The 25,276-nt window shown below is 43.9% G+C and overlaps 2 protein-coding genes across 5 annotated transcripts in view; both read left to right on the top strand.

Moving 5' to 3' along the window:
- APTX (aprataxin) overlaps window positions 1–13,565 on the top strand; it is a 16,937-nt gene extending 3,372 nt beyond the window's left edge. For all 4 annotated transcript variants that reach the window (XM_019517181.1, XM_019517180.1, XM_019517182.1 and 1 more), the window contains exons 3-8: window positions 851–897; window positions 1,555–1,881; window positions 3,470–3,529; window positions 10,868–11,094; window positions 12,286–12,389; window positions 12,992–13,565. In XM_019517181.1, the coding sequence (XP_019372726.1) occupies window positions 851–897; window positions 1,555–1,881; window positions 3,470–3,529; window positions 10,868–11,094; window positions 12,286–12,389; window positions 12,992–13,146 (920 nt within the window). In that variant the 3' untranslated portion in view covers window positions 13,147–13,565. The remainder of the gene's footprint in view (window positions 1–850; window positions 898–1,554; window positions 1,882–3,469; window positions 3,530–10,867; window positions 11,095–12,285; window positions 12,390–12,991) is intronic.
- Window positions 13,566–15,162: 1,597 nt separating this feature from the next.
- ACTL7A (actin like 7A) lies at window positions 15,163–17,825 on the top strand. Its single transcript, XM_019517185.1, has one exon. The coding sequence runs from the start codon at window positions 16,243–16,245 to the stop codon at window positions 17,419–17,421; it is 1,179 nt and encodes a 392-aa protein (XP_019372730.1). The 5' UTR covers window positions 15,163–16,242; the 3' UTR covers window positions 17,422–17,825.
- Window positions 17,826–25,276: the final 7,451 nt, after the last annotated feature.

Genomic DNA, 25,276 nt, shown 5'->3' with positions numbered 1-25,276 from the left:
CTACAAGGTCCCTTCCGACCCGACTTCTATGATTCTATGCTGTTCTGTGGAAGGGATATCATTCTTCATTAAATTCTGTGGGCTTTTTAAAAAGATTCTGTTCCTTGATATTGTATCGTCTATTAGAGCTCTAAAATACCAGGTGATGCTGTCTGCACTCTTGTTTCTCCATATTTTCTATGCTTTTTTTAAACAGGTTTAGCTTTTGAATAATGAATAATTCACATGAGAATGGATGTCCAGGATGACTTCAGTCAATTTTCTCATCTTGAAGTTCAGCAATCAGTAGTGTTATTATGAAGTAATTTTGTTGGTATGACTCAGAAAATCATACTTATTGTCAAAAACAAAAAACCCAATACTGTGAGTTTATTTCTGGTGTGTTATTGGATATCCAACTAATAAAGCAGCAGACACTTCAAATATTGCCATCATATTTATTTAGGCTTCTGTTTTGAATGGGGACAGAAATTTTAGCAACAGATTCGTATATAGATATTTTCAGACCCAGCTTTGTTATCCAGGATTTTGGAAAAACATGTCACTCTCTAAAGGAGAATCTTATATCCCAGCTGAATACAAATTATTTTATGCCTGTCAGGGTTTCTTGGTAGATGTATTGGACCTTGTTGAAAATTAACTGAAGCAAAATGTATAGGATTTGACTGAATCAGACCCTTTAGTAGGAAGTATGCATCTGCTTATACCTATTAAGCTGAAGCAACAACAGGACATGCATCATGAAATGTGTGGCCTGTATCAGATGCTCTGTAAAAACTGGCTTCAGCAGTACTCAAAGAAAAGAGGGTCTGGCCACTAGATTTGTGATGCTTTGTTTTTTTCTTTCTAGTACAACTAAAAGCAGACTGTAATAAAGGCTATGTCTGGATCAAACAGGTATGCTGTCCCATGGAAGTGGGGTGTTGTTATTGGGTGTCGTCATTGTGTTTACACTTTACAAATCGCAGCTGGTGATGTAGCCCTGTCACAGACCTTGTGATCTACTCTGTCTGTGCATAATGTGTTCTAGTTGGTAGGCTTATGCTGTACCACTCCTTTTGTGTCCTATAGAGGTAGGGATCTTTTATTCTGTTCCCTGCACTGGATAATATCCTTTAAATGAGTCAGGTCTACTTAAGACTGTTGCTGCTCCTTGCTTCTGCTACTTGCAGCTTTAGACTGGGAGAGCAGATCTTTACTAGCTAAGCAATATCTTAACGAACACATACGTTTGAATGTGGACAGAGCTTAACACTTTTACAACATCTTAACAAGTGAAGGGCAGTGGGAGGCCTCTCCCTCCCCGGTTAGCTGACACCCTGTTTTCTTTGAAAAAACAACACCCTATTTTCTTTGTATAGACAGACCTTCTCTTGTATGTCCACACATCAATCAAAGGCACTAGGCTTAAATCCACTAGCAGAGGAAATACTACGTCATTTCTTCTTTGCATTCTAAGGACAGTGACATTCTGGGGATGATAGGTTCTGATGAATTTAGAGTACTAAACTATTTAAGTCAATTCCAGCACTCTGTTTGCTTTCTTCTCCAAAGATAGGTGTGAATCCAGCCAGCATTGATTTAGTGAATATTGGCAAAGATGAAGAAGTGAAAATGAAGCCAGGGCAGGTTCTGCATATTGTGAATAAACTTTACCCCTGTACTATACAATTCTTGGAAGAAGCAGGAGATCCTGGAACAGTGTCACAGGGGAGGTTAAAAGCTGAGAAGAGGTCATCTGAAGACTCTAGGAATGGTAACACAGAAAATGGGTCTGCCAAAAGTATGAAAATGGCGGCATCGGATTTGGAAGATACTAACAAGTCGGGCAGTGTTGGAAGTTCTGTTACGTCTCCATCAGCAAGCTCTCTAAGCAAAAAAGTGAGTAGTAAAATAATTGGTGTGAACCCTTTCCCCACTGGCAGGACTGCTGGAACTGCTCTGGTGATAGTATACCTGCTGGTGGGTATCAGCCCCTCCAGGGTAGACAGCCTCTCTGTATTCAGGGTCAGGTTATCTGACTTCAAAGCAAATGTAAGTTCTACATCTGTGATGCCTGTTAACACCAAAGCTACTACAGCAGCTTTGAGGAAACAATCCGAATTGTCTTCTGATATGCAAACTGTCCATAGAATTGCAGTCTGAATTGTTTGGGCACCCTCTGGTTTCAGGCTTGTCTCTGCTGCACCTCAAGCTAGTCACTTATAGGTCAGGTTTGTAATGGTATTTCGCTGCTCAACATCCATTCAAATTAGTGGGAGATGGGTGCCTAAACTTTGTGTAAAAATCTAGTACTTTTGCCTTTTTGGTTCTAGCTCTTGGAGACAGTGTGGATATGGCTCATACCCCTCACACAGGTGTACAGATACTACATTCTGGCAAAATTTAAGCCCTGGATGTCTCAGATTAGATACCTAATAACTGAGGGACACAAAATTGGTAGCAGCAGCTCCTAATATTGGCTTAATCATCCTGTGTGTTAGCTCCTATTGGTACAACCCAAAGGTGCATGTATTAATGCTTGCTAGTTTCAGACACCATGGTGGAGTTAGCACTGTTAGAAAAGTCCATGAGGCAGTTCATATTATTGTGTTTGGATGATACCAGTACATAAGGCCTAAGGCCCCAAACAGAAGATTGAAGATAAAAAGTACTAACAACTGCCTTCCTCCATGAACATTGTCTGTTCTGTGCACTGGATGAGATGTGGTATCTTGTAGAAAAACAGTCCATGGTCATGTAATTCCAACTGTCATTGTGTACATTGGGGTTGTTCAGCTGACTACGTGCAGCCTGTGAGGGATTAACATGTGGCCCCAGACTATCATCTAGCCACCACTCCCCCCTATTGCTCCGGCTATAGCAGCAGCCAGAGTGTTGGGGCTGTCTCTCCCTCCTCTAATTTCTTTTACATGCCCCTGCCCCAGCAGGTGGGACAGGATGGCATAGCACAGCTTGTAGTCCAGGGGGATACAGCAGCCTAGAGAGCCTGTGCAGCATGGTGCTATGGGGGAGCCCATGAGGAGCTGAAGGTGAGGTAGGGTGCTGCATGCATAATGCAAGGATCGGGTTATGTGCCCACATACCTGCCCACATGCTGCAATGCAAGATGCATATGGGGCATGCAGCCGGGGGGGAGGGGGGCCACAGTTCCTCTTGGTGTGGCCCATGGGGCATGCATACCCTGACCACTTAAGTTGGACATCCCTGATGTACATGTACAGAGGTGTTCAATCAAGGTTGAATTGGACACTCCAATTCTAGGATTTCCCAGCTTGACATACTAACTGCATTTTAATTTTTTTAATATTACAAATATATTTTGTAGGGTTTTTTGAGACAGGACTGTGATAAATGTAAAGTGTATCAGAAAAATAATACCGGAGTTCTAATAGCAAATGTTGAACTGAATGCTTAAATGTTAAATCTCTTAACTTCCTTCTGAACATTCCTTTTCTATTTGTTTTAGGAGTATATAGGACATTGGAGTCAAGGCCTGAAGGTATCAATGCAAGATCTAAAACAGCAGGTAGGAACCTCACAACCTGTCCTAGAAATAAATCTAACCAGTCCAGATTTAAGTGTGCTTTCCATTCAGAATGCTGTTAAGCAGATAGCAGGTTCTAATTGGCTCGTGCATATGTATACAACAATCTGCTGTATATATTTGTACTTAATGGATGGAAGATTTATTAGTCGTCTTCCATGAGACCTCATGCCAACCTCCAGAACCTTGCAGAGTCATTGCTGTGATTCTTCTCACTTGTTTCTCTTGACATCTGGGGTTGAGAAGAGGAAAAATTGAGCACTGGTGGATTCAGTGACCCAATCTAAAAAGAAAAAAAAGGTGATGGAAGGAATCCCACCCTAAACTTTAGACCTTCTTCTCTTCCTGTTACTTGTTTTCATTGTAGTTGAGTGTATTGCCGGGTATTGCTGTGTTAATATTGGGTCTAAATAGGCCCAGAGAGTCCAAGTTGTTAAAAGGAATGAGTGAGCTGACCAGCAAACAGGGGGTTTGAGTGGGAATCTGCAGGGGAGAGTTTGCCCCATTTGCTTTTTAACCTTTGTTTACTGTAAGCTTGCCAAGCACAAATAGGCAAAGGAAGAGGAAGGAACATTCTAGGAAGTACCAGCAACAGAAGATTAAGAAATAGGTAGCAAAAGGATTAATGAGATGGCTAGACAATGTCACAGTGCTAAAATCACTGCCACCTTTGCCAGTACACTTGTGGGCTCTGTCTGAGGGGGAGGGGGAGGACAGGCATTGACCTCCAATGCTTCTGCTAAGTTCCTGTTCTGGTTTTGTGGGGACTGTGGCCTGCATGTCCTTACTGGAGAGAGCCGGGTTGGGGAGTGCTTGTAGAGGATTCCATTATGAGATGAGCAAGGAGACTGAAGGAGGAGGTATCTAGGCTCAGAAGCATCTGTGAGCATGGGGACTTACTGGCTTGATGCACAAAGAGACATCCAGCATCATGGAAGAGACAACCAGAAGGGGAATTTAAGGAAAGAAACCTAGTATGAAGTAGGAGATGGGCCCACTGAAAGTCTCTGAAAGAAGGTCAGAGGAAAATATCAAGGGTGATATCTTGGTTGGTTTTTGCTGTAGACCACCAAACCAGGAAGAAGAGGTGGATGAAGCTTTTTTAAGTGACTAGGGGTGGGAAAGCAGAGTGGACTGTCTGACTTACAAGCCTGCTAAACTGTCCAGTCAGGTCCCATGCCCAGGACCCCTGCCACTGTTGGTGCTGGACTCTCCAGCCCCACTCCCCTAAGCGTCTTCCACCACCAATTCTCTTCCTTTGTAGTGGCTAACCCATTCCTCTTCCCTTAGCTCCTGTGATTTTTAACAAAATATTCTTAATAAGGGAAAGTTTGGGTTTTCCTAGTAAAAAGCTAGATGCCAGTCTTCAGTCTCACTGGACTCTTAGACACAGAATGCACTTTATTGGTTTATAAAACATCACTAATCCTGAAAATCCTGACTGGTGTTTTCCAGAAGAAGCACCTTAGTAATATTTGTTCATCATCAGTTTAATCACCACCTTCACTTCCCTGTCAAAATCAATTTTCTTATGGCAATCTTTCTACTTTGGAGCTGGGCCACCAGTCAAATAGCTCATTCTCTGAAATCTTCATTTTGGCAGAAGAAGGTCCAAAATATATGAGCCCATTCTTCAGCAAGATTTGCTCACATCCCAACCACTTGTAAACCAGTGGATGAATAGATGGGACTTAGATGAGATCCTGAATTTCAATAATTTTTGGAGGGCCAGCCAGAGAGAGGAGAGGTTCAAATGAAAGATGTTCTTCATGGAAGGTCATTATACGACTTGGGGCATGTGCAGATGAAACAGGGGCCCTACATTGAAGCAGTGGGTTTTAAAAAACACTGCTTCAATTTAGGGCTGATAAAACCCGTTTCATGCACACACACCCTTCTGACTTACCTGCCTCTCTGGCAGGGGAAGGGGAGGGCAAGCTGCTGGTGGGCAGAGCGGTCCCTGGGCTGCAGGGGGGTTGGTGCTTCCCTCCGCAACAGCAGCGGCCCACCCCGCAGCACCTGCCTGCAGGCACCCAGCTCTGGTGGTCCTGGGGGGCACTGCAGATATGGAGGGAAGCACCCCTCCCCCCCCCCCAGCACTGCTCAGGCAGCCAAGAAGGTTCTGGAGGGGGGTGGGGGGAATCAGGCTTCCTGCTTTTCTTGGGCGGAGCCTGCTTTCCTGGGCTGCTGTCAGGCTGCCTGCAGAGGCCCTGAGCTGCACTGAGCTCGGTGCTTCACTCCACAGCTGTAGGGGCAGCAAACTAAAACTCCTCAAAGGAGTTACTTTGCTACACCCCAAGTTATTTAAGGTGCATTACGCCACCAAATTTCCTACAGTGGCTGGAATTAATGCTCAATACACCACTGATGCGCAGAAACACCAATACCGTTAAAACAGTGCAAAAGCATTTAGCCCTTTAAAGTGTCGTGCACACACACCTTTCGTTTCATCTACAGCCTTGGGTTCTTGCTTCTCTTGGGACTTCTTCAGCAGTAACACTTGTAGTTTCCCTTCTTTTTTTATTTCACCAGAGAAAGACTGGATTGTTAAAATATGGAGGTGGATGCAAGACGGGGAAAAAGGATTTGTCTCTGAGTTTCCATATTGTTATGAAATAAAACACAGAAGAATGCTGCTAAGATGTAGTGGTTTTAATTTGGGCTCATTCTTCTGGTGCTCTTGATGTTATGCGAGTTACCCTTTGCTTTTCTGTTGCCAGGCAAAACAGGTAGGCAGGAGGGGTTTGCTATACAGACCTGACTAGATACTGTGGTTACAGTAGTCTACTGAATTAAAACATATAGGGAATTGTAGCAAAATAGTACCAGTATTCTCCCTGGAACACTTAAACTCACAAAAAACCTCTCTCCTCATGGGTAAAAAATGTCTTAGAGTATTAAGCAGGTGGTTTGGTGTATAGGCTTTCTTTCTTTAATTTGAGGTTTTTGCACTGAAAAGTGGGATATCTTGGAAACAAAGAATAAGGGATTGATAGAACACTTCACTACTTCACTACTAACACATCATTAAGCAACTAATTGTGGGTTGGGGCTCTATATCAAGCTAATAGTTTTACAAAATAAGTAAACAAGCAATAAGATTATGTAACCTTTTTAACAACTTTTTCCTCCTTTACCTGTGTATTTAAGCACTTAAGGCTTAAAAATTGAGTAAAGATTTCAGTTTAATGATTTCTTTAATTCCTTTTCTCTCTAGTTGAATGGTGCACATACAAGGGGAAAATCCTTGCTTAATAACTTTTGGAAGTTTTAACTGTTCTTGCTGCCAAAAGGGAGAGTCAGTTTTTTTTTTAACTTGAGTTGTTGAAATTCCGTTTTAAGACGCAACCAGATTTACAATAAAAACACAGTAGCATCATAAGAGAAATAGCGAAATTAGAAAAAGCATCTATAGCTGATGGTCAAGCTGCTTAGGGCATAGCATCTAATCTTATTAACCATTTCAAAACTTGGTAAACTTTTACCAGGTTCAGACTGGCTGGCCCCTCTGCTCAACAGTGTTGTGATAGATGATTGGATTTTTCTTGGCAAGGCAAGCCGTATTGTTCTTGGGAAGAAGGTACTAATAGGAGAGTAAAGGTATGGAAGAAAAATGATGGAATAGGGATGGGGTGACAACAGGACCCTCAGCTGCTTTACAAGGCCATTAGCTGCTTCTCTTTTCTGGTGTGGTTGAGGCAGTGTTGTCTTGTGCTTTTTGTGTGCACGCTCAGGAATTGTCATCTATGAGGATAAATGAAGTTCCTTGCCTTTGGCTCTTCATTCCACAGAGTTGGCTAGTCAGACCAGTAGCTACCAGGAAGCAAGTGGCCAAGATCTCCCCATAGGTCACTCCACACACACGGACATGCCGATAAAGGTTAAAAGAAATGGGAACTGCCTCCCCTTAAAACTGCCCAATTTAAAGCAGTTATAAAATTGAAGTCACAGTTAATTGAAGTCCTTTCATTTCTAATCTTCTTTGCTTATTACCATGTCAACCTGTGATGTCAGTGGGAACCTTGAGCACAAGAGTTCTTTTGTAGATTGAACATGGAAAATTTTGTAGATTGTTTGAGGATTTTCCATGTACAATTGCAACCCGTACTAGGAGAAGACCCAGTTTTTAAAGAGATTTTTCCAGAACCACTCATCCTAGCCATTAAACAAGCATCGAACCTCACAAACTTCATATGACGCAAACCACACCTAAGGGATCCAGACCATGGCAGAGCAAGAAATGCAAAACCTGCCAACATATCTCCACTACTCCCTCAGTAACCACACCCCACAACAGAACTATCACCATTCCTGGACCTGACACCTGCACCATCAGCAACGTTATACATCTAATCTAGTGCACCAAATGGCCTGATAGAAAATATGTAGGAGAAACCAAACAACTGTGCATCAGAATGAACACACACCGAAAATCTATTAGACAAGAATACCCAGCTGCCTGTGGGGGCACGCTTCTCCCAAGACAGTCACTCCCTCTGATCTCTCAGTTCTAATCCTCAAAAGGAATTCACAAAATGCCTTTCGTAGATGAGCCTACGAACTTCACTTCATAAATCTACTGGATACAAAAATCATGGACTCAATATAGACATTGGATTTATGACACATTACAACCTGCCTGCCATCTGATTCACCAGATACCTGCCAGAGCTGACCTCCTAGACTTGTCTTCCCCTCCCCCCTCCTTTTCTGCCCTTTGTCTTCCTAATTTCCAGCTATTTACTTTTTCAGTCAGCCTCTTTTCTACCTTGAATTACTACTACTGTAATTCAAGGCTCTTACTCACCTTTGTTTTTGTTTTTTCCCCCCTGCTTTTCCACACCCCCTCCACTTCCCTGCTCTACCTTTTGTTGTCCTAATTTCTACCTATTTACATTCTCACTGACATCCTGTAACACTTTTCGCTGCTTTCATGCTTTGGAGTCTCAGAACAGCAGAGACTTCCTATGCCTGAAGAGGGGTGATTGTTCCTGAAAGCTTGCAAAGAACTTTTTTCCAACTACTCAGGTGGTCTAATAAAAGATATCACATCTACCCAAAGAACCTTGCCTGCCTTTGTAGATTGAATGCACTTTGTTCACTTAGACTATTGAGTCCTACAGTCTTACCAATTTTATGTAACATGCTAAGCTGTCTCTTATCCTTTAATTGACTCTAAACAGTTTAAAATATAGAGCCCTGTGAAACAACATGTGTTGTTGCAACTACTTCATGTTTGCTTATTGGCAGATAGAAATCTGTTCTCTCATCCTCTGGTGGAAAGTTTTGTGAGACATGTCCTTTGCCTTTAGAAAGTGGCCTACTTGATGAGCAATCTTAGTTTTGCAACAGTAACTTGTAGATTTCTATAATCTAGGGATAGATTTCCTATGTCCCTTTCTTGCAAATGGCTTTCTTGGAAAAAGCAGTAGTCCCTCAAAGCCTCAGTGCTCTCTTACCTGAGTAAGGTGAGTTTGACCATCTGCACTAGTGGGGCACTTAGCACCTAAGCGGCCCGGTCCAGGAATTCTCCATAAACTGGATAGGCTGGATTTTTTTAGTGTAGAAACACAGCATTTTGGCAAGTTGTCTTAGTCATGTTGCAAAAAGTCTGAAATGAGATATATATTCATCTGAAGATATTACAAGTTGGTAGTAAAATATATTAAGATGGGCTGTCAAGAGACTTGCACAGACCAACAAAAAGTATCCATGTGCTTTCCAGCACTTTCCTGTAGGTAAATACTGATCACTTGCCAGTGAATTGATATGGCTCTTTGGAAGCATGCTTGCATGCTGAACAAGAACTGGAGATCTTTGATTACTATAGCTACCTAGAAGCTCTTTCTCCATCCCTGCTGAATTTCAGAACCAGAGCCATCCCATCCTTACCTTGTTTCATAGGTACAGTCTGGATATCTCTTTGTGTATATATGATCATATTCTAGTCCTGTCAAGGCTAACTGCTTTTTGAGGTTCTGTATCTGCTTCACATTGGCATGTCACCTGTAAGCATAGGTCAGTGAACCCAATGTACTTGGCCAGCAGTACCTGTATGGTGTATGTGTTCCCTGTGACGTGTTGTTCATCTAAGCATCAGCATGCTTCCATTCCTTTCAAGCACCTCTCAGTTTGAGACTGAGCTTCTTTCCATCTTCATTTAGATGGCAGGAAGACTTTATTCTACATGGTATATGTAACTAGGCAGTGCAGCTGGCCATTGACAGTGGTCAGCAGGGTAATCTTTTTAACCTAAGGAAGGAAAAAATAATCTGTTAGGCCTGGGCGCTGTAGTGTGAAAAACAGTAACAAAGAATTATATAAAAAGCAAAAGGAAAAAACCCCACTTAATGAGGTATCAACGTCATTGGTATCAATAATCAGTAACAGCTTTTCATTCATAATCTAAGTCAGTCTTAGTGCTTGCAGCATAGCATCCATCAGTAGAAGGTCAGGGAGTGTTTTCTGTCCTGCTGTGCTAAAGTTTCCCCAAGGTACTAAACAAGGTAGACCCTTCTGTGAGACATCCAATTCCAGTCTTGGCCTGTGAATCTCAGACTGTGAAAGGATACCCTCACAGTAGCCAGTGTAAACTTGCCTGTGGCCCACTAGACCTTGTTCCACCAGCATCTTTGAGGAATGTATCCATCTTGGATGTCTGTAAGGTGGCCACCTGTAGCTTTGCTCACACATTCACAAGGCCTCATCCAGTTTTTGAAGTTTTTGAATTTGGTGCTGCAGTTGATGAGGTTACCATCCAATTGGTGTATGATTCTGTAATCATGATTTGGTGTCCTCCCTAGCAGAACATGTATGCTGATTCACTTGAAGGAGAAAACTTGCTTACCTTGCAGTAGTTGGAATTCTTAGAGATCTATATGTGCTTGCCACAATCCGTGCTCCTATCGTCACCTACTTTTCCTCGAGTCCTGTATGCCTAGTATTCTGTGGTTGCATAGGCATGCTCAACAGTGAGCCACTGGGAGCATGTACACAATGTAGATACTGCTGGCGAATAAACTTGCAAGCTTAGGCATGTGAGCCAAAACTTGGAATGGGCTTCCAAGGAAGGTGGTGCTCACCTCTTCCTTGGGGGTCTTTAAGAGAAGGCTGGGTAGGCATCTTTCCTGCCTAGGCAGGGGGTCAGACTCGATGATCTGTTGAGGTCCCTCCTTCCAACCCTCGCATCTACAGATCTATGAATCTGTGAGTCTCATGCACCCAGAGTGGACTCTTCTGGAACTATAGTTATCCAGTAAGTAGCTGCTCCTTCCAAGGGACACAAGTCAGTGGTAAATAACCTAAATATCTCTCTACTAGGTCTACAAAGATGAAAGGGTTGTAGCAATTAAGGACAAGTATCCCAAAGCTCGTTACCACTGGCTCATCTTACCTTGGGACTCCATCTCCAGTTTAAAATCTGTGACAAAAGAGCATCTTGCACTACTGGAACACATGCATGCCATTGGTGAAAAGTTGGTCCACCAGTGTCCTGAGAGAGAGAGCTTACAGTTCAGGCTGGGTTACCATGCTATTCCCAGCATGAGGTAAGACTTGAGTGGGTCAGCAGGTGCCATTTTTCAGCCTCATGCTGAATTATACAGATTTCAGGTTAAGTCTCAGAGATGCTTGGGTTTTTAAGACTCCCATTTAGGCATCACTAACATTCTCAAAATCACTGCCCACTTGGTGCCTAAAGTCCCTGGCAGACATCATACTTAAAACACAGTCAGACTTTTAATCTCATTTTAAATAGTAACTTGGCCAAACATTCATGGAATTAATGGAACCACAAAATGGGAAACCAACGCACCTTAAATTGAACATATGGCAGGGTTAGGATTGCACTGGGACTTCCAGCTGACCCTGGTTCAGTCCCCCTGGTTGACAGTCAGCTTACTGTCAAACACCTGGCTTTCAACTTGCTAGTGCAGGGGAAGCCTGGGACCATGGTTCTGGGCTCCCCCTGCAGTGGTAAGCAGGGCGAAATTGCGATCTGACTCCCTGATTCCCAAACACGTGTTCTCCCGTGCAGTTATGGCGTGGCAGGAGGCATGACTGTTTGGTTTGGGGATCAGATCCCATTATGCCTTTAAATGAATATTTGTCAGTGGACTAAGTCTTGCATGTCAGAGGCTGAAAAATGTATCTCACTGAACTGTGCAGAACTCTTGGCAGAGGTGATATCTTTTATTAGACTGACTAAATATTTGCAAAAAACAATTTTTTTTTTTTTTTTTTTTTTGCAAATATTGAGTTGGTCTAATAAAATACATCACATCTGCCAAGAGTTCTGCATATTTTTTGCCTGTAGACCAACACAGCTAAAACCTGCATCTCATTGAGCTAGGAATTCTTTAGAGTTGCATTAGAAACAATTCTGGGTTGTACTGTTGTTGTCTTTAAGTCCACTTTTATCTTTTGGCCTTCTCTCAATTTTGCTTTCTTTGCTGACATCATGCTCCTTGGCATCTACTAGCATGGGTTATATTACACTCCTTACACCTAGTTTTCTACTTTTATTAAACATTATAAATAGATTACTTATGAATTTGTCCTTGAGACTTCATGGGACTTGATCTCATAGCCCTGTATGTATGCTGTAGTGTTCACATGGGAAGGATAAAATTATTCAGTTTTCTAAGGTAGCTATTATCTGTGTAGGTTTTGCTAGATGAGAACTGATTTTTTTTTTTTTAATTATCATTATTTTAATTAGTTGTGTGTGTGTGTTTCAGTCACATACATCTGCATGTAATCAGCCAGGATTTTGATTCTCCTTGCCTTAAAACCAAAAAGCACTGGAATTCTTTTACCACAGAATACTTCTTGAACTCCCAAGGTAAAGATGTTTTTAAAACTTGCTCCATAATGTGCAATCTACTTTATTATCTTAAAACATTTGGTTAGGAAGAACGTTGAAAGCTTGTGCTTAATTTTGGATATTGAGTCATTGTGGCAACCGTCAATCCTCCTGGATCATGGTGTATGTGTGAGGGGCACCATATACATTGAATTTTTTGAGGAATGGAGGCTTCCCAGACCTTCCATCCTCCCTTTAGCCACTGTGATAGAATCTAAAGATGTTTGGTGCCTCCATGACTGTAGCTGAATATGCATCTGGGAATCAAACCCAGGTCTCCTGTGTGGTAGACAAGGATTCTACCACTGAACCACAGGGGGACTTGAGTGATTATGGTACCATATTTACTCAATTTTTAAGAAGTTTTCTGTTCCATTCATTGGCCTTTTCTTAGCATCATGAATAACAACTGGGAGCTGTGAGAAACTGCGGTGCAGGGAGCACAGCTGGGATGGGTAGCATGCTGTTCTGTAATGATGAAATCCTACTTACATAAAGCATTGAGAACAGATTTTATAGATGCTGAGTGCACTTCACCGTGTATTCTATTCTTGTACTTAATGTTTTTTGGTTTCCTTCAGATGTGATAGAGATGATAAAGACCAAAGGAAAAGTGCTGGTGAGTGGTGGAACTTCTGAACTCCTCAAGTTGCCCCTCAAATGCCATGTATGTAGGCAACCTCAATCAACCATCCCACAGTTAAAGGAACATCTCAAGAAGCATTGGCCAAACTGACTTAGATCTGGAATTCTGCGTTCTTTTACAGTTCTTGGAAAAGTTCCAGTAAGCACACTCAACACCTCCTTATAATGAGGTTTTACAAGAATTAAAGTAAATTAATATCTATTCATTAGATAGGCTATTGGGCTAGGATTGTACCTGAATGGAAGTCTCAAACTGTTTTACTTGGGTAAATCAGGATTATTCTGATTCAAGAGGCAGTTTAGTGCTTACAATAGGTTTGTGTTAGACTCTAAGGGGGAAATATTCAGAATATGGTGTGGAAACATCTTCCTTTTGTTAAGTGATATTGACACCTGATTCTTTCTTTCTTTGTTGATGATTTGCTGACATTGATATCAACAAAAATACCCTTGCTTAGACTGTAATATCCATTCAAATGAAATGACTAATAAACTTCCTTTAAAACCTTCCACTGCAAATGGCTAACAAAGATTATTGCTGATGAACCCCTGCCTACACCTGGATAAACAGGCAAGACAGTCTAATCTTTGAAAGTGACCTGGTCTTTGTTGTGGTATGTACTGACCATCCACAACACCAAGCTTTTAAGGGCTGCTTGTCCTGCCTTTGGAACATACAATATAGTATTATTGTAATAAAGGGTGCATCTTGCTGCAAATTGATTTTGCAGTGGTTAGTCAAAATCCAGTGTCTTCAGTGGTGAATGTATCCTTGTAGGACTAGGATACCTTTTAAATGCACTTGCAAAATCATTAACCTGTTAGACTCAGCAGGATATATTCTAACAGGTAAAAACTGTTATTGAAGGATATAGAAAATTACCAGACCACTTGTTAATTATTGACAAAATATTTATTTAAGTAGTGACTATTAATTTAATACTTTAATGTGTAGGATGGCTGAAATAGTAGCTCCAGTAAAATTTGGCTGATGTTCTTTCAGTCGTTTGGAGTATCCTAATGCTAAAGCTTGTGAAATGGATGTAACATCATTCGAGTGAACATGTTGCTTGGACTCTACACACTAAATCAGGTGATCTAGTTACTGCAGCATAAACTCTTAGCATTTTGGTAAACAACTCAGGGCCCTTGATCCTCGTAGTCTTCCTTTCTAATTCAGAAATGCTGAAACAATTTGATTACTACAGCAAAACCTGAAGTTTTGTCATAAGAATACAAGGACAGGACAGATTAGCTGTCTGCATGCATTGCTGGAAGACCAGAAGATTTCAAACATCAGCTCTGCGTATTTTTCCTTACGTGTGATGGGACTCAATGGAGGTTTTGATATCAGCACAGCATGCTCCTTTGGAAATGTACTCATTTCTCTGTATAACATGTGTCCTCAGATATCTTGGACAAAATCCCAGTCTGCCACTATGCCATATTGTAATGAACTGATAATTTCTAGTGGTGTTTCAGTATTCAGGTATTGTCCCAAACCATTTCCTTTTTGCTTGACATCAGTTGTATTGGTGTCTTGGATTCTTTTCTTCCTGTGGGTGAAATCGCAGAGGAAGGGTTACACTCTTTAGCAAACCTGTATTCACTATAGTGCAAACCTAGGTCTACATCTAGTTGTTTTCTTAGGCTCACCATAGTTGTTATCCTCTGTCCCCAGCACATTAATCTTTCTTGTACCTACTTGCATTCTCTGTGCAATTTCTAATCTATAGATCCTTTAAAGTATATAGGTGAAGTTCAGCTGGTATTCTTGCAACTTTGCTATCACAACAACTGATTGTGATGTCATTAGTATTGTGTGCTTGTAGCATGAGTCACTTCCTGCATGTTGCTTACCAATAAGCTTTTTAGTTACAATTTCAAAATGACATGCAAAGGTTTTTTTAGTGTCAAATGGGCCTAGTGACCTTAGGCTTCTATTCCTTGTGTTTCCAGGAGCAGTCCTGCTTATTAGATTGTACCAGATACTCTAGAAAAAACATTCCTTCCCTCTTCCAGGAGTCAAATATCTCAGGTCTTTGGTGTTTAAATACATAAGGTGCAGGTGCCCTAGAAATGACCAGCTTGATTAAAGGGGCACCTCTGGTGTGGTAGTGTGGGCTCTGCAAAGACTAAAACAATCCTTAATGACTGGAGGCGCAACACACCAGAGAGTATGAACACGTCACATCCACAGGAGCAGCTGTGCCCTCATGCTTCAGATACCACCTGGTATCTGCCTCTGGTTCAGCAGCACCACAGAACATGGTGAAAAGAATCCAGAATCTTTCTCTTGAATAATAGGCCAAGGTTGGCAATCTTTTACTAACAGCAGGCTGCCACTCATGATCTGAAGAATCTCTTTGTGAGTCAGATTCACAGGCCACAGGCTGTTAACCTCTGGTTTAGTGGGGTTTGCTCAATAGGTTATCTTAATACTCTCTTGCTTCTATAAGTGATTTTTTTCCTGTTTTTTCTCATTTGCTTGTTTTTATAAGTTATTTTTCTCTCTCCTGGAAGGTGCCCTCAGCCTTTGTTGGGAAGGATGACAAATCTAATAAATAAAACAACCAACCAATCAACCATGGATATTTTCCTAGCATGGAAATAGCATCAAGCTTTACAGAAATATTGAGGACTTTTTAATAATGAACAAAAAGAATATTCAGTAGAGCAATATTTCCCAAAATAAAAAGATTGATTGAAAGATTGTAGACCTTTTCTCTAAGAGTTTAGGAAAGGACCCAAGGTTGCACTGAAAAATAAAAACTACAAAGTTCTTGATTAGTGCTAGTTTGCACAGGAGGCATGCATGCCCATGTAGAATTCAAGCCAGATGTCTGCTCATTTGGTAATGCTCAGAACAAATTTAGCATGCAGAGGGAAAACACATCGGCAGTCAGTGCCTACACATATCTTGCTTGCAGGGCACTTCTCTAAAGTCCATGTCTCTCTAAAGGTCTGCTTAAGCCCTGGGACAGGTAGACCTTTGATGTCATAATTAGTGATGTCAGTGGCTTGAGTGTTCTGAAAGTGCCACCTGTGTTCCTGCTGCTTGCTATGTTTTCTGCCAGCGCAGTCAAAGAGAATCAGCATCCATGACACTGGAAAGGAAGTGTCACTCAAAGACCATTCAAGCTCCAGCTCTCTGCCTGTAGCAGCTGTAAAGGAAGGCCCTACAAGGATGGGAGCAAGAACCCATACAAACCCTAAAGATGAAAAAATGTCTTCATTGTCCAACAAAGACCCCAGGATAGTGAAAGAGACTAGAGCAGTGATCATAGACATTGGCACAGGTTACTGTAAGTGCGGGTTTGCTGGGGACCCTAAGCCTTCCCATGTGATTTCATCAACTGTGGGTAAGCATCTCCAGGAGACTGCCAAGACTGGGGACAATCGGAAAGATACCTTTGTTGGCAGAGAACTTTACAGTGCTAATATACCCCTAAAACTCGTCAACCCTTTGAGACATGGCATTATTGTGGACTGGGACTGTGTCCAAGACATTTGGAAATACATTTTCCACAACAAGATGAAGATTCTCCCAGAGGAGCATGCCATCCTGGTATCCGACCCTCCACTGAGCCCTACCACCAATAGGGAGAAATATGCTGAGATGCTGTTTGAGACGTTTGGTGCTCCTGCCATGCATATTGCTTACCAGTCTAGATTATCCATGTACTCTTATGGGAAGACTTCTGCTCTAGTAGTGGAAAGTGGCCATGGTGTTTCATATGTGGTTCCTATTTATGAAGGTTATACTATGCCAAGCATCACAGGCAGAGTAGACTATGCCGGTTCAGATCTCACCTCTTACCTCATGAAGCTATTAAATGAGTCTGGGTATCAGTTTAAAGAGGAAGACCTAAGAAAAGTAGAAGATATCAAAGAGAAATGTTGTTATACGTCATTGGATGTTCCTCGGGAAATGTCTCTTCAGAGACTGCCAGTTGAGTATGAGCTGCCAGATGGGCATTTAATTACAGTTGGCAAAGAGCGATTCTTATGTGCTGAAATGCTTTTCACACCATCCTTGATAGGGTTCCAGCAGCCAGGGCTTGCACTGATGACAATGATCTGCCTCAATAAATGTGATGTTGATCTCAGGAAGAAACTGATGGACAGTATCTTGCTGTGCGGAGGTTGTACCATGCTGAAAGGCTTTGCTGACCGTTTCCAGCAAGAACTGATCAAGATGTGCCCTAACAACAACCCTGTTGTAGCAGCATCGCCTGAAAGAAAGTCCTCCGTGTGGACTGGAGGGTCAATTTTGGCATCACTCAAGTCTTTTCAACAGCTCTGGGTTCATCGGAGAGAGTATGAGGAGCATGGTCCTTTCTTTATCTACAGGAAATGCTTCTAAGCACACAATGGATAAGACTGAGTTTGGAATCAAGCCTACCATCTAATCAGGGCCATATTGTGTTAAGTACCTTTATTTCCCTCTCTAGGTACACTCTTAGCGAGGAGGTGGCTTGTGCCATTAAATGCTTGTAGCTTTCTGTGTTGCATGTAGTTTTTATCACTTGCATTTTAACAGGAATTTTGACACTCAGTAAATCTAGTCCAATGGTTAACAGGAAGCAGGTCCTGCAATAGTATATAAGGAGCTCCCACTCCCTTGTCCAGGAGGGACTGTGATAATAACAGCACTGGCATCATCCTAATGAAGCCTCAAAAACCAAGTACTAAGTATTAGAAATATAGAGGCTTCTACCCTTCCAGCTGTCTGGTGCTGTTAAGGTTTTTTTGACTAAAGGGTTGGAAGAAACAAAAGGGAACATTCCCTTTACACTGCTGTGCTGTGGGAGGTGCCTGTCCACACTGTGTCAAAACACCAGAGGATGAAGTGATCACAAGTGTTTTGAATAACTTTACTCAAGCTTCTCATGCTGGGCCCAAGTTGGACCCTTCCAGGTCCAGCAGTACACCTGTGAGCAGTGAATCATCCAGATCCAGTCCCACAGTATGTCTTGCCCCCTACAACAGCACCTCTGGGTACTTTGCCTGCCTGGCATTGCTGGACAGCCCCAGCCCCGTTTGGCTGCAGGCCCCTGTCCAACTGTGTCTATACTCTGCCTTAAAACAAAGGCAAGGATTACATCCCTTCTCCTCCTTCCCTTTAATAAAAAAAGGCCTTTTTGTTGAGCTCCTGGCTCTCCTCCTGACAGGAGGAGGAAGGGGTGAGTTCTCCATTCCTGGCACAGTCTGATCAGGACATGCATACATGTAGGAGCAGTTGAAAGGAAGAAGACATGATGAAGCAGGCCACACTAGTCCCAGAGCGTATGATGAAATGTTCTTGAACCAAACTGCTCAATAACTGCTCAGCTTGTACCACTTAGCCTTGAGACAGCACAGTCCAAGTGCTGATGCTGGTGCACTGAATTTGTCATAGCAGTGCAGAGGGCATTTAAGTCAATCTATACCAGGGCTCCTGCATGTTACACTTCTATGAGCTGCAAAGGACTAACAGACAGTGTCAAGCTGGTGCTTAACACATGATAAATATGAGGACTGGAGTAGTGATGAGGGTGTAGGCTGCCCTTCTGTATGCCAGCTGCCATGATGACCAGGCAGTTTCTAAAAAAAAAAAAAAAAAATCAGGATGGAAACAGAGATAATCTGACAAGTTTGTCTAATAATGGTCTGACATACCTGGCTTCTGTACAGTAATACCACAGAGTAGTCTTAAATTAGCACAACACAGTAAATGGCATTTACAGCAAAAATGGAAAGCTGGCTGACTTACCAACTTCAAAACAGAACTCCCTTTAGTGCATATCAGTGAATGGAGTGCAGCTTTGGTCCTTACAATGCCATAGCAAGGGCAGGGGTGAGCAAAATGATTCCCCCGGGTACCAAAGCAAAGGGGCGCCAACAGGTGCTGCCCAGCTGGGGTGGGGTGCAGGACAGAGCTGTGAGCAGTTCTTCTGGGGGGCCATGGGGTTGGGGGAAGGGCAGCTCTCACCACTGCATGCACTCCTGGGTAAGCATGGGGACAAGGGCATGTGCCCCCCAGATCTGTGCACGGGGCAAGAGTGGGCTGCTGCTGCGGGCTTTGCCCTGGGCACAAAACTTCAGTGCTATGGCACTGCTTATGCACACTATTCAATGAGCACATCAGAATTCTGAAAGGCACTAGCACAACAGTATCCTGGCCTAACTCAGGCCTCCTCTACATAAATTATGCAATTAACTGGGTAGCTGCACAATTAATTTAGAACAGCTACATGTGCAAAATAACTGTCATGCCATCTAACTATAAAGGTACATCCAATTATAAAGTTAGACCTAGAAAACATGTAATAACTTTAGAGCTGGTTTCAATTCAACTTTAATTTGCCCTTGCATTTGGAAGCTACAACCCCCCCACACACACACACTTTTTACCTGCCAGCCTGTTGCTCAGCCCCAGAGACAGTACACAAGTCTGAAGGGTTGCTAGCTTCTTATGTGGTAGGTCCTGAATGGTCTCTGTTGCCACAAAATGAAAAAAAGGAAAAGAAAAAGGATTTTGGCCAGACTGAGTCATCCATACTCGGAGACACTTGCAAAGTTCCAATTGAAGCATGGGACAACTTTGGGGCTTGCCATAACATGCCAAATCCTGAAAGGGGGTTGGGCATGCCATATCAAGCCCTACCTCTTTGAGCCCTGGCACTGGTCAGGTGGGCTCTGCAGCCCATCTGAGCTTGGCATGTTTCAGAAAAAAGGACATTTCTTGAGCCCACCAGGACTGTGCTTTCAAACTGATACCAAGAGGCCCACATCAAGCTTTGAACTCGTAACCTACTCATTATTAACTCAGCAGCCAACCTGCTGAATACCAGTAGTAGCCTACTCATAACCTGAATAGCCAAACTATCGGTACATACACCAAAACCCTCAAAAATCCAAAAAACAAGTACAGTGGCAGACGGCCCTGTGCATAGCAAGAAAAGGTCACAGGAAGCCAAAAACTCCCCCCACTCCTTTACCTGCCAGCCTCATGCTTGGTCTCAGAGACATGATACAAGCCTCCAGTGGTTCATATTTGAGCCCCGGAGCTCTGGCACTGGTCAGGTGGGCCCTAGACCCAATCTGAGCTTGTCATCTTTCAGGGAAAAAAATGTGTTGTGCTTTCAGACTGAAAATCAGAGGCCAGCTTGGAATTCACAACCTGCCTGTTACTAACTCAGCAAGCAAACCACAGAGCCACAGAAGAAAACCCAGGGGGAGTGTCATATGGCTTGAGTGACCAAACTGTCACCACAAAAAAAGTCAAATGTACTGTGGGAGGCCTTTGTGCCTAGCAAGAAGAGGGCATAGGCAGCCACAAACTCCTCCCTTTTACTTGCCAGCTTCCTGCTCAGTCCCAGAGTTATGACTAGTCTCAGTGGTACTGGCTTAAGTGGCAAGGCCTGACCAGGCTCAGCTGCTGCAAAAAATTTTTAAAAAAAAATGTTTTGGTAGGACCGAGTCCCCCTTCCTCACAAACACTCCAAGGGCTCTGACTGAAACACAGATCAGAATCTGGGGCTTCACGTGACATGCCGAAACCCCAAAGGAATTTCCCCATGCCATGCCAAGCCATGCATCTTAAAGCCCTGGAGCACTGACACTGGTTAAGTAGGCTCTGGAGCCCATCTGAGCTTCTCATCTTTCAGGAAAAAATAAATTTCCTCAAGCATGCCACAGCTGTGCTTTCCAACTGAAACTCAGAAGCCCATACTAGCTCTGAACTCACAAACTGCCCGTTATTAACTAAGCAAACAAGCTGCTGAGCCCTAGAATATACTGGCAGCAGCTGACTCACAGCTTGTGACCAAATTATCAAGCCATTCACCACAAAGCAAAACAAAAATCAAGTACATTGGGGGCACAAGACATTTGGTGCGCAGTTGACTAATTAACTGCACAGTAAAGTCTGAGTGTCTACATGTGCACCCAAAACTAATAAACTCCACAGCAGGGTATTATTTGTAAAATACAAGTACTAGCTTGCTGTGGAGTTTCTTCATGCGCAGCAGCACATGTGTAAATGTTATCCCAGCTGGCTGAGGCAAAGAGCACTTTAGCATGGGGCTAGCCAGCAAGTAGCTCCTGTGCTGAAGCTCCCTCATGCCTCAGACAGCCTCTCCACAGCATGTGGAGTCTAGTTGGAGCAGCCTGGACTGGCAGGGGACCTGGGGGATCAGCCTGCCAGCCCGGGGCTGATCCAACCTGGCTGCACATGCTGTGGAGTGACTGGCTGAGGCATGAGGGTGCTTCAGCATGGGGGCTGCCTGCCAACTAGCCCCATGCTGAAGCACCCTCGTGCCTCAGTCAGGCTCTCCACAGCATGTGGAGCCCAGTCAAAGCAGCCTGAGTCCTCGGAGCCCCTGCCAGCCTGGGCTGCTCTGATGGCTCCACGTGCTGTGCACAAATAAACTCCAGTGCAATATGCTCAGGAGTTTTTTGCTTCCAGGCGCACATTCAAATGGTGTGCCTGGGAGCAAAAAAACTCTGGAACAATAAGCTCCAGAGTTTATTTGTACAAATTAATCACACGTGTAGATGTACCCTGTGAGAGAGGGACCTGTGTCTGGCAAAAAGAAGCCACAGACTGCCCCCTCTTACCTGCCAGCCTGATGCTCAGTCCCAGAGATATGACACAAGCCTCCAGGGATGCTGGCTTCTTAGGAGGTTCATATTTGAGCCCCAGAGCTTTAGCACTGGTCAGGTGGGCTCTGGAGCCCATCCGAGCTTGGTATGTTTCAGGGAAAAATAAATGTCTCAAGCCGACCACAACTATGCTTTCAGACTGAAACTCAGAAGCCCACACCTAGCTTGCAAGTCATAACTTCCCCATCAAGAAGAGGCCACAAGCAGCCAGAAATTCCCCTCTTTTATCTGTGAGCCTGATGCTCAGTTCCAGAGATACGATGCTAGCCTAAGGGGTGCTGGCTTTTCGCAGTCACCTGACCCCTGAAAACACATTTTGCCTCGAAGCCTATCCTACCATTGAACGCTAACTGCTAACAGAGATGCAACTTGGTGGGAGTTTTTATGGTAGTTTGTATGATGCTGACATGTGCCCACTAAGAACTGAGCTGAAACCAAACTCAACTTGTGCATTCCAACAAAAGCCTGGATGTAGTTTCTCATCAGAAGCCTTGGCTGGATTCGAATCAGGAGCCATGCTGGAGGAATCTTTATCCAATCAGCTGACTCACCATGAGTGTGTCTCGCAGGGTGAGCCCACTAGCCACATGTCAGTCTGGCCAACCCCCCCATCCATTGGTTGGTCAGGCCAACCCTGCCAGCTGCCAGTCACTCCAGCCAGGTCCACCATATGCTGGTCGCTCCAGCTGACCCCACCAGCTGCCAGTTGCCCTGGATACCCTGACAACTTGTAGGTCACCCAGGCCAACCTGACAACTCATGGGTCACCTGGGCCAATCCGTCCAGTTGCAGGTCGCCTTGGCCAACCTGTCCACACATGGGTTTCCAGGCCAACCCCACCAGCCACGGGTCAGCTTGGCTGACCTGATCACCTGTGAACCAGCCAGGCCAGCCAAAATACCTGTGGGTCACCCAGGCCAACTCAAAGATCCATGAGGCAGTCAGGGCAAACCAACCACTTGTGGGTCATCTGGGTAGACCTGACCAACCCACAGGTCACCCTGGCCAATGTGATTGCACATGGGTCATACAGACTGACGCAACCATCCAAAGGTCAGCTGCGCTGACCTACCACCATCTATGTGCAGTTTTGTGGCTGCAGACTGCTGGATTCAGTACTCTTGATTCTGTCACTACTGGTCCATTGTTGCAGGGCTTTGAAGCTTGGTACAGGACAGTGTGTTGTTGTCTGTGGTAGAAGCTTGAGCCCGACTTTGTTTAATGAGAAGAAGCTGGTAGATGGAAACAACAATTGCACAGTCTTGACAAGGTAGAGATCTGAGCCTAGTGGCAAGGGAGAACCCTAGATGACAACAGACCTCCATATTGCTGCATCCTTCTTCCTCTTTACAGCTGCTGAGATCCTGACATCTTTTTCCGGCTAATCCACCACTGAGGATCTGGGGTTGGACCTTGGTTTGTCTGAAACCTCCCCTCAGGCCTGTTTACTCTGAGTGACTCTGCTAGGAGTGTGATTCTGGGTGACAGAGCTCTGAGGGTCACTGGGACACACAAGCCCCTCCACCACTACAAGGTCTCTGTTGATGGAAAAGAATTCAATCTAGTCTCACTTTATATATCCTTTTAAATACACAACATAATTAGATGATATTGCATGGCATAAGTACAGCAGAGACTCAAGATTATTTGGCTATCTGAATTGAGATTTTCCACTTACTCATATTTTTGGATTTTTTTTTTCCGTTTAACCCTAACTCTGAATTTCTTGGCTTTACCATGCTTGTTCTGGGGATAATTACAACATCCCTGTAATTTTTTTGACCCATGATAAAATGTAGGGAAGATTGAGAGAATATATGTTGTTTTTGTTTGTGATCTTACATAGAGCTGTATTATTCATTCCTGGAAACCTGCACATTTTATCTGAACACTTACACAGCTTCAAAAACAAGAAAAAAGTGAGTAGATCTCACTCCCAGAAGAGCAAGATTTGGAATGCAAAACAGAATGAGACTTGCTTATCAAGTGATGAATAGCAGTTACAGAAGTTCTGGTAAATTTGCTTTCAGACAAGTAATCAATGTACTTACTGATACAAAAATAAGTGAATTACCTCATTTCTAATACTAATATTCATCTTGGATTATCTCATATAGAAATCCTCTCTCATATCTAGGGACCTACTTAAATCACAGTTTCACAGAAACCGTGAGAAACAACAAGCTCTGTGATTACCATTGGCTATAATTTCCCAGGGAAAAAAAATCCTTAATAAAAATAAAATGCGGTCCTCACTGCCACTGTGGCCCGGCCTTGCAGCTCACCTGGGAGGGGAAGGCACCAGCTGGTGGGATAGCAGGATAGACCCCACTCATGCCTTTCTGTCAATCAGTGTCAAGGGGTGGGGCTGCACAAACAGCAACCAGCAGTCAGTCAGCGTGTGTAATTGCCAAGCCATGCAATAGTATTCTCAGGAGCCATGTGCATTTCCTGTAGTCTTCCACTGAACTTAGTCAATGGGCACTCATCAGCACTACGCAACATGGTATGTGTTGTGCCACAGCTACAGTCTGGATTGCTGCGAAGACCCCAACGGTAGAGGTTGGCTGCACACAGACCTTGCCCTGTCTGGAACCATGAAGTTGCTCTCTATGTGAAGGAACATTACACTTCCCTACAAGCAGACTGGAAACAAAAAAAGGCGACTGAGACCCTCTGGGTCAAGATACAAGGAGAGCACGAGAAGGAGATTTGACCATAGGTGTTTATTACAGACTTCCAAAACAAGAGGAACAGCTTGACCACAAATTCTCTAGAGAACTGGCAGAGGCTGCATGGTCTTGGAGCATGGTCGCCATGGGTGACTTCAACTACCCAGACATCTTGTGGGGTAAGCACTCAGCTAGATCCGATTGCTCACAACACTTCCTCGCTTGGCTGCTTCTGATCCGTGGCATAGAAAGGTTGGGAACCCCTAGCTTAGGGCCCCAGCATGTCATAATCTGGCCCTGCCTCAGCCTTTGACCCCTCAGATAGATGTTTAGCTCCTGGGCAGCATTGGCATTGTGTAAGTGGAAAACACTGGAAATTGTCTTACTGATGCTTGGCTGAAGGCACCTGGTCTTGCAGTAGTCAGCCAGCTTTGCAACGTCACTGTTCAGAGTATGTTCTCGTTCAGAAAAAGTCTGGGCCTGGACTCCATAGCAGATGTCATCAGCACGGATGAATTTCCGTGACTAGGTCTGTGGCAGGTCACTGGTGTAGAGGTTGTACAAGGTCGGAGCAAGCACAGATCCCTAAGCCAGTCTGTTGGTGTGTGTGGCAGAGTACCAGTGGGGTGCTCGCCACTTTGGGGCCATCGCAGGCTCTGGGGAAGCCTGTTTTTGGGAGCAGCAGAGAAAAGCCTTCCATGCTGAACATTGTAAGGGGCAAGGTGTGTGTCAGGGCCCTGCAGCATCACGCGCCCGTCCCGCCCCACTACAGCAGCGCACAGGTGCTACACCCCACCCCGAGCTGCGAGCCCCGCCGGCTCCAGGCCGTCAGAAGGGCTGGCCCCGGCCTCCCCCCTCTTCGGCTCCAGCCCCTCGCGCCCGCGACCCGCCGGCCGGCCG

The sequence above is a fragment of the Gavialis gangeticus genome, unplaced genomic scaffold, assembly GCF_001723915.1.
Source record: "Gavialis gangeticus isolate Ggan-Ray unplaced genomic scaffold, GavGan_comp1, whole genome shotgun sequence".
Classification (NCBI taxonomy): Eukaryota; Metazoa; Chordata; order Crocodylia; family Gavialidae; genus Gavialis; species Gavialis gangeticus.
Note: the sequence above shows the minus strand (reverse complement) of the source record. Positions and strands in the feature narration are given on the sequence as shown.

What these genes read in the sequence shown, in the direction of transcription:
- ACTL7A (XM_019517185.1), top strand. Translation starts at nt 16,243, where the DNA reads ATGGGAGCAAGAACCCATACAAACCCTAAAGATGAAAAAATGTCTTCA.